At 37.6% G+C, this 9812-nt stretch overlaps 1 protein-coding gene across 1 annotated transcript; it reads right to left on the minus strand.

Annotated features, from left to right (window-relative positions):
- On the minus strand, positions 1-6880 carry LOC112502955 (protein CHAPERONE-LIKE PROTEIN OF POR1, chloroplastic). Its single transcript, XM_025106996.1, has 5 exons — positions 6691-6880; positions 6395-6486; positions 2417-2799; positions 1676-1752; positions 1-236 (listed from the first exon to the last, which is right to left on the minus strand). Exons 1-5 carry the CDS (start codon positions 6747-6749, stop codon positions 86-88), a joined length of 762 nt encoding a protein of 253 aa, XP_024962764.1. The 5' UTR covers positions 6750-6880; the 3' UTR covers positions 1-85.
- Between the last annotated feature and the right edge of the window lie 2932 nt (positions 6881-9812).

A 9812-nucleotide genomic window follows, 5' to 3' on the forward strand; every position in this document is an offset into this window, starting at 1 on the left:
GAGGAGATCAACAGAAGCAAATTGGAATTAATCTTGTTTTGTGTCTGAAGTGAAGATGAAATCTAAGACAAAATAAGGATATGTTTCATTTAAGAAAGGTGCATCCAAGAAAGAGAAAGATGTATACCACCAGTGAAGTCAAGAGCTCCAAGGTCCAAGTTGGTTGCAAAAGGGCTGCAGGAATTATGGGTACCAGACAAGAACCACAAATCCACCCAACCACAAGGGATCCAAATCTGTAATCAAAATAATGGTTTAAATCAATTATTACTTAATATAAAACATCATAAAACAAGGTTTTAATGGCGTGTAAGGTCAAGCCTCAAGCCTTAGGAGGCACAACGAGGCCATGATGTTTTTCAAGCCGTGACTTATGGTAGCAAATCTGTATATAATTAAATGAGAACTACAAACAGATTACAAACCTGTGAGAACTGATCTAAAAAAAATTACATGATTGATTTCATCAAATGTTATGATTTAAGGTATGTTTCACATATGTTTGTGTTCACATCGTGAAAAAATTACATGTGTATACACGTTTAAAAGTTTCACATTGTGAACAAGTACATGTGAAACTTACACATTATGAAACAAATATATGTGCAACAATACCTTAAATCTTAGTGTTATGAAATACACATGATGTAAAAGAATATTTTTAGATCGGTTCTCACATGTTTGTAACCTTTTTGTGGTTCTGACAAGATTATCCCCCTGTTTTATGCTATTACGAGTCAATGGTATTGAACAATTTAAATTACGGTATATACTAAAAACTAAAACGTATGACACCAAAAAGGTAATTTAATTAAAAAATCTAAAAAGACCTTACAAAAACTGCACCGGGCCATGGCATGCCATGAGGGTTCACTTGGCGTCCGAAACAAGCCTCTTAGAGCAGTGATTATAGTATTGGAAATGTAAAATGAAAGGTTTGATGTCGATGTTTGTGAGTATGGAATTGGCGAGGCGGGTCTAAGCAAACCCCAGCCCACACTATATGCTAAGCTAAGTAAACCTCCCTACCAATTTCATACCAACACATGTTCAACATAAAACTTCTCTTTTGACATTTCCAATGCTATGAGTTGATCCAAAAAGAGGTTCATACAGTAACAGTCGAATGAAACTGATTTAGTATACAAGGATATACGCCACCCTGTGGAGCGCCTCAACCTTACAGGTCCCACAGTCATCATGGGGGAGGTAAGTCGCGCAGATCCCAGACGGCAAATTGTGGTGCTCAGGCTCAAACCCGAGACCTCACACGTATGGGTTACACCCACACATTTGCCGCTGCGAGCCTGCGACATATCATGGGGATCGTCCATATTAATGTTAGATTGTTGATTTTGACAAACAATGATGACAGTTATCCGGTTTGATATACAACATGTGAAAGCGCGATATGGATTTCGTAAGTTGGGTGACAGAACATAGATGTAGGATGCCGAATTACTAAAATATAGCATGTGCTTGTAAATCAATATTTTTCGAGTACTTAAATTTAGACACAAAAAGGATGTAAGGTAACATAATTATTTAAATTTATCTTTTTTATTTAAATTTCATTTTTTTATCATTCATAAACAAATTTCATTTATGAAGAATCCTAAAATCAAGAAATAAAGAAAGAAACCAAGGGTTTGTGGGTCTTTGTTTATGAACTCACCCGATAACAGAAGCCCTTGCTATGCTCTTTGACTTGTCATTGAGGAAGTAGATGCAAGCAAACAAAGACAGGGCTACCTGTATCATATAAGAGATCAAATAGAGTTAAAGATGCCAAACACAAAATCAAGATATAAATGGCATCTACAACTGCAAACACAATAAGGTATACTCTCCCTCCTACAAAACTTAAAATATTTGATTTTTAAGAAAGATGCCAAAATTAAATTACTTATTTTCTCATCCTCATAGTTACAAATTGTTATGTTGGTTTCTAAGGGTGCATTTGGTAGGCAGACTGGACAAGACTGGACATGACCTGACATGATTGGACATGACATGACATCATAGGGTAGGACCAGGCACGCCAGAACATGACCAGGCAAGACAGGACTAGACTAGACGGGACTAGAGATGACAGGGCAGGACTAGACATGACAGGTGAGAGTGAGATGGAGTATTGTGCAGGGTTTTAGGGTTTTAATTTATTTTAATTTGACACGGTAGTTTAGTAATTTACCAATCTTGTCTCATCTCCATGATTTTTGTTCCACCGATTTTGGTGGGACAAAAAAATTGCATTTTTGTCTACTCGGGTCATGTCGTGTCCCAATCTAATGTTGCACCAAACGTGTGATGACAAGTTTTTGTACTATAATTTCCCGTCCTGACCCAAATACTACTCGCATAGAATAAGCACTACAAGAAAATCAAAAGGAAAAGCTAATGCAGAGCAGCAAACCTGGAATGCAGGACCACCATCGGCAGAGTTCATCACACTCCAGACTGCCATAAACGAAAACAGAAACAATCTTCTAAGGATAATGATATTGGGAGGAAGTTCCACAAAACTAAGTAAGTTCTGAACCCAAGGTGGAGACTCCTCTACTTTCTTCTTTAGCCTTGTTTTTAAGTTGATTTTTGTTTTTTTTCTGTTCTGGAAGCTTGTCATAAGTATCTTCTCAAAAGCCGCTTCTATTGACTCCGCACTCCTCTCATGACCGGCATACTGATCTAAAAGAAAGTTGCGAGAACTCCAGACTTCATCTTCAGAAGCATCAGTAGTTATACCAAGGCGCTTGTAAGGATCCCAAACATTACTGCGAGGGAATTTTGGGATGTTACCTAAAAGAACAAAAAAAAAAAAAAAGGAATTATCAGAAAATGTTGTTGATCAAGAAAATTGATATTGCAGTATTTTCTTTCTGAAATTGGTATACTCATTTTGAACACCAAATTTCGTAAACCATGCAATTTTCTTGTTCTATCTTTAGTTGCACAGATCGCAATAGCCTAAAATAGCTATTTATGCTCAAGCTTTACAACTTCTACCTCATTTTTTTTAGGATGACCAACTTAGAATTTAATTTTGCTCTAATAGAAGATTTTATTGGAGGGCAGGGGTGTTAGATCCTAAAGAAATTTTAGGGGTTGTTTGGTTCATGCAGGGGAATGAAAATGAGAATGAATTTTCATTCCCCCCAATTTGACCTGGAATGAAAATTTGGGCTTATGGGGGAATGGACCCATTATCTTATATAAAACCAAACAGTTTCTTTTATATTCAATCCCATTAATGACTACTTAATGCCTCTAAGCAAACAACCCCTTATTTTTTATGAATGGAAAAGGACTTCTAACTAAAGCACCAATTTAATCTCCTGTAGACAGTTTGTAGTATGCCTTAGCCAAAAACGGATCCAGATTCCAGGTGACATTGCTGCAACAGAAATGTCAATACTTGCACCTTCCTCTTTGTCCAACTAGATAAGTGAGAAACTCAACCATGCTGGAGGTAAGGACAGACTTTGGCATCGGGCCATTTGACTAAAATAGTCTCACTAGCATTCAGGAGTAACTTATCTCCATTGGTAAGGACACCAAATTCTTCAGTCAAAAAGGAAAATCTGTATGTTCATGTAATTTCAAATGTGGGATCAGGATGCATGCAAAAAGAAGAGATGCACTCTTGGTAAACCTGCTAATTGTCCTGATTATGACATCTAAAAAACTTGTGCTCTTTTAATGATTGAAAGATCAAGCTTCAAGCTGAAAGTTATATTTGCATAGGCTGTGGATAAAAAATACATAGGTGCAAGCTCTAATCTGATTCCCTAGTCTAACCGAGCATAGTTACTTCTGAATAAAACAAAACATAAGCCTCACCTAGTACGGAATTTATCATCCGAGGCCTCAAAGTAATTAAGGAGAAGATGGGATCCCTTAAAAGCTTCACAAGAGGAGCCAAACAGAATCATTGCCTAGAAAGGGTGTAGTTTACTTAGGGTCCGTTTGGTACGTGGGCAGGATGGGTGACGGGACAAATCAGAAACTTGTAGTCCCATGTTTGGTGCGGCATTAAGACCAAGACAGGACTGAGTGGGATAGCGATGCAAATTTTTTGTCCCACCAAAACAGGTGGGAAAAAATATGGAGATGGGATAAGGTTGGTAAATTACTAAACCACCCATGTCAAATTAAAGTGATCGAACGATTGGAGCAGAGTAGGATTGCTTTGGAGATGTAAGGCGTTCACATTAGCTGCTCTAAGACCGAATACTTGCGGTACAATTTCAGTGAGAGTGTATAGGTGAGGAGGTAGAAGTTAACATTGGGGGAAATGGATACCCCAAACGATAGTTTTAGGTATCTAAGCTCCATGATTCAGAAAGGGGGTCAGGACGACCATCACATAACACATTGAATAAAGAAGGCCTGGCTAAAGTGGAGGGCTACCACAGGGTGTTATGTGACAAGAAGGTCCCACTCAAACTAAAGCTGAAAGGCAATTTTTACAAGGTAGCCATCAGAAATTTATGTTGTATGGGAAAGGGTGTTGGGCAATAAGGAAGGCCCATAAGAGGAAGATGGGAAGTTGCAAAATGAGAATGCTTAGATGGACATGTAGTAAAACCATGTTTTGCTACCACAGGGTGTTATGTGACAAGAAGGTCCCACTCAAACTAAAGCTGAAAGGCAATTTTTACAAGGTAGCCATCAGAAAGTTATGTTGTATGGGAAAGGGTGTTGGGTAATAAGGAAGGCCCATAAGAGGAAGATGGGAAGTTGCAAAATGAGAATGCTTAGATGGACATGTAGTAAAACCATGTTTGGCAGGATACCGAAAGGCGCGTACAAGGCAGTGTTGGGAGTGGCACCATCCTAGATAAGTTGAGAGATGGAAGATTGTGGTGGTTTGGTCATATTCGTAGGAGATAGATGGCGGTTCACCAAGGAGGGTGCTAAGTTTCACGGTCGAGGGGGAAGGATATGCCGAGGAGGACGTGTGATAAGCAACTTAGATTAGACATGGCAGCTTTAGGCATTTTGAGGACATGAGCTTTGATATGAGCATTTGGAGAGGCAAGACTAGGATAGCAGACGAGGGTGGGAAAATAAACAGGAGGAAGGTCGTAGGGGTAGAGGTTGCAAAGGCGATAGGGTTAGTGAGTCAGTAGTTAGGTTACCAAAACCCTACGTTAGACTAGGAGTGTGTACTTTCCACACCTTGGTTATGTTTCTCATGTACTTGCCTCTATTTATATTGTTGTTGGCTTGTACTCATATCTAGTCAAATTATAGCACATTTGTGTTTCCTTATTTCTATTGATATTGATTACTCATATCCAACTTTTCAATGTTTTGTATATATGTTTATCTACCTTTCTCACACTTTGCACTAGCCAGGGGTCTTCACGAAAACAACCGCTCTACTCTCTAGGGTGTAGGCCGGGTCTGCGTACGGTACAGCGCCCCCCCCCCCCCCCAAATAGAACCCAATTCTGGGTGGGATTTATTGGGCTTGTTTGGTTTGTTTAAAACCCTAAAACCTTGCACAATTCTTTCACCCACCTACCTCACTCTCACCCGTTTAGTCCTGTCTACGTACCAAGCACACCCTTAAGGGAAACAATGAAGGTTGATTAACTGACATCAATAGTACACTGATGCAGCTTGATTACTTATACTTGAATTTTTTTTTTCCAATGAGATTAGGCGGTCGATGGTCAGATTAGAGCTGGTGTGAAGATTTTTTGCAAGTACCTTAAACCACCATGAAACTTATTAATGGAACAACTGACTAACTTCCGTAAGAATTATTACTAATTTTTCCCAAGTAATGCAATGCTGGTAAAACTTAGAAAATTAGTTTTTTCATTCATAAGCTTATAAATTTTCTTAAGTAGTACATCAGGCCATATCTTCATGCCACTTCCAGTTATCTCTCAGCTAAGACTTCTACACCTTATGATTCGACATGCCTTCACCTATCACTCAACAAACTCTAAAACTTGCTTCTTTCAAATAACTTGCAAGTACAATGCCCACAAGGTATATCAGGGGAGTAGCCATGTGATGGTCAATATACCGAGGTAAAAGTGTCCCAATTAACTCTACAATGAGTGCATTTCACATTTGCACATCTACAAATGATTTTCCACGCATAAGACATATAAAGAGTTCTATAGTTTATGACAACCAATCTTCAAACTGCAGTAAAATAAATGAATGGAAATCAAACACTTAACAGGCCACCAAGAAGCACAAGAACATGTGTGCATTCAACAACTTTACACAAATCACATAAGCATCCAGTGGAAAATCAAGAATAGTTAATGTATATACGTTCACTTTCATGACAATAGGAAACAAATTAACGCTCAATCCATAAAATCAATAAATTAGGTTAAATTTTTTGTTAAGCGAAAATTTTAGGTACCCCCAAACGTTGCATCAGCAGCAGCACATCTAGGGCTCCTCCTAACTACCAACGCGCATAGTCTCGACTTCCTTAAATTCCCATCAACTGAACTGGACGAACGAAAACACACGAATTAGGAAGGTAACAATTATCTAGAAGCATACCAATTCTCATCACAAATCATCAAATCATAATCATTCTAAGTACACACACACCAAAAAAAATGACATCAGAATTTCAATTTACCAAACATCCAACAATCTAATCATGAACTTCGTAAATTTACACGTAGATAAGGCGTTTAAAACACTTACAGGTTCTTGCCGAGAAAAGGAGATGAGACAATTGAGTTTGAAAGAAGAAGAGACGCCATGATCCACGAACCCTAGATTTTGGTTGGATTTGTTGCTACGAAGAATAAGAAACCATAGAAGAGCCGACACCGGACCTCGTTACCTATACCTGTAACAAAGAGGAAGAGTTTTTTCGCTAAGCTTTTGGTTTATTTGGATAATTGGATTGAATAATGAATATGCATGACGTTCACGACCATACACTTTTACCCCCTATACTTTTTCTATTTACAATAACGGTCCTTAGTTATAAATTCTAGAGTAAACTACAGATTTGGTCCCTGTGGTTTATCAAAAACAATACTTTTCATCCCTATGGTTTTGAAATTACAAGATGATCATCATAGTTTATGAAAACGTCCGAATTTGATCACTTCTTCTAAGACTTTAAATTTTTTCTTTAAATTAAAGGAATTTTAGCTCTTTTATCTTTTATCCAATTAAAAATGATGTTATCTTTCTTTTTTTGATTAACCTGGATATCCAACCCGCTATGCGAGTTGACTAATCTCAGGACGATCATCTGCTTTACAGATAGCTCGGAGTCACCGCATTTAAATCTCCATGGCCACAAGCAGATTTTTATTCCTCCTTGGATTTGAACCTGAGACCTTTTGGTACTTTTGATCTTTGGAGTCAAGCTCAAATCAATCAGGCACCACACTTGTGGTTAGATGTTATCTTTTTGGTACCTATGTTTTTTGATTGGGTACAATACAAAAAAATTAATAAAAAAAACGAAAATGTTTATCATTTAAATGAATTTTTTAGTTGTCGTTAAAGGGAGGGACCAAATTCGATTGTTTTTTAAACCACGATGGTCATCTTACAATTTCAAACATGTAGGAACGAAAAGTGCTACTTTTTCCAAACCATAGGGACCAAACTTGTAGTTTACTCTAAATTCTAATTTCACTTATGCAATTTTACCCCCTAAACTTTGATTTATTTCCAATATTGGTCCTTATGAATTATGATTTTACTTTGGAGCCAATGAATACTCGAATGCATTGTAGATAGAAAACGTCAGGGTCTCATTTTGGAACAAATTTGCGGGTTTAAAACTTCAACTAACATAACATCAGAATTGTGGACAGTTCAGAAAAAATTATTGGAACTGTTATATCTTTCTATAAGATGAAGCATAGAAAACAAGATTTGACAAGTTTACTTTGATTGGGACTTATCTAGAATAACTGAACACTCTGACGTTTAAGTTATGCGTTTATAAATCCTCCAATGAAATACCAAATTTTTGAAAGTCATTTGAGTAATTTTAATCACAGCCATGTTATTTAATAATACAAGAGTTTAAGGACAAAAAAAAAAGAAAATCAAACAAAACTAAAATATTTCACTTGAAGATAATGTTTTAAGGGATAAGATGTACACAGATTTTTCATCAAGCTCTTCTGGTAAAAAGACTGTTTTTGAAAAGACGCTTGCTTGCGCCACATACAAGATGGAAATCGTAAGTGGATTGAATAATTATAACAGTGTAAAATCAAAGAAAATTACTTTCAAATCTCAGTTGTGTTACATTTAAGAATATAAGTTTCTATTTGTGCTTTTCTTGCATTTTGGAATCATGGTTTTTGTTTGAAAATTATTTTAACCGTCATTTGATCTATGGGTTAAAATGGCTAATTATATGTAACACCCAACTTTTGGTAAAAGGAACCTCGAGATTTCCAAAAGTATTGGATTAAGTTCTAAGTTAAAGGATTGTTTGTATGTGTTTTAAAAGAACTCAAGAGAGCAAGAAGGAGGAGTTGGATGAGTGTGATGCGGGTAGGGCCACATGTTAGTCGTCAAACCCACTGGATTGCTTAGAGAGCGGATCAATTTTGAGTCACAAATGCGGGAATCATGCGGGTTAGGCCGCATTAAGGTCACTCGCTTGTGTTTTGGCCTTAGACGTTGTAGTCTCAAGCTGAAGCATTCTGGAGGCGACCTTACAGTGTGAAACGCGGGTCATATACGGCCCAAGCCACATGAGACTCGCCCGTGCACCCTGAACTCCCTTCACCAACGACTGATTTCTTTTGGTTGCACACTAACCTCCTCTACTCACTTTTCTCTCCACGTCTACTCTCCCTCATTTCCCCCCTCACCTGCTTCCCTCCTCCATTACTCCTCTCATTTATTTTGCTATCAAGAGCTTCATTTAAAGTCAGATTTTAAAGATCCAAATGTTTCATTTATTGTTCTTATCATGAGTCGATATTTGGAGTTCAAGTTCAAGATCCCCACTCCATTTTCTAGGGTTTTACCATTTTCTAGGTTTTCTCTAAAAATCTAGTAGGTGAATGTAAAATGTTTTGTAAAAACTAGATACATGTCAAAATACCTATCTTACTTGTATTTCTAGCTTTATTTCAAAGTATCAACTAGGGGTGAGCAGCGGAATCGGGTACCCGTTTGTGGAACCGGAACCGCCTTGGAACCGCCGGTTCCGGAACCGGAACCGATATGAGTGGGTCCGGTTCCGGTTCCTAAAATACGGAACCGATTGAGAACGGTTCCGGTTCCGGTTCTCAGTTTTTCGAAACCGTTACCCGCCGGTTACCCGGAACCGGCGGTTGTTTTTCAATAAAAAAATAATTTTAATTTTTTTCAATACCAAATTTATATTAAGTTACATCTTCAAATGACGCGGTCATCTTCATTCTTCATCTACTTTCTAGTTCTACTAAACTGCAGTTCGTAGTATGTAATCGTTAAGTTTTGAACATTTACAATTATAGTATATAATCGTTAAACTTTGAACATTTTCTATTAGTCTATTATGATTTGTAATCGTTAAAACAATATTTGTAACCATTATTCCGTATAATTTGTATTCTTGTTTATTTAATTTAGTGTTTTGGCAATATTTTATTTTTATTTCTAAATAACAAAATTTTAATATTTTAGGAAGCGGGTACCCGGAACCGGAACCGGTTCCCGGCGGTTCCAGTTCCGGTTCCAAAAATTCAAGAACTGCTCTAACCGGTTCCGGTTCCGGTTCCAATATCTCAAGAACCGCCCCGGTTCCGGTTCCTATCAAAAAGGACGGGTACCCGCCTATGCTCACCCCTAGT

The sequence above is a fragment of the Cynara cardunculus genome, unplaced genomic scaffold, assembly GCF_001531365.2.
Source record: "Cynara cardunculus var. scolymus isolate 2C unplaced genomic scaffold, CcrdV1 Un_Scaffold_2234, whole genome shotgun sequence".
NCBI lineage: Eukaryota > Viridiplantae > Streptophyta > Magnoliopsida > Asterales > Asteraceae > Cynara > Cynara cardunculus.

Excerpts from the sequence above, each read along its gene's own strand:
- LOC112502955 (XM_025106996.1), bottom strand. The coding sequence starts at position 6,749 with ATGGCGTCTCTTCTTCTTTCAAACTCAATTGTCTCATCTCCTTTTCTC. Across the intron at positions 2,800-6,394 it reads TGCTGATGCAACGTTTGGGG|GTAACATCCCAAAATTCCCT; the intron begins GTACCTAAAATT and ends TTGTTCTTTTAG. Across the intron at positions 237-1,675 it reads GCAAGGGCTTCTGTTATCGG|ATTTGGATCCCTTGTGGTTG; the intron begins GTGAGTTCATAA and ends TTTTGATTACAG.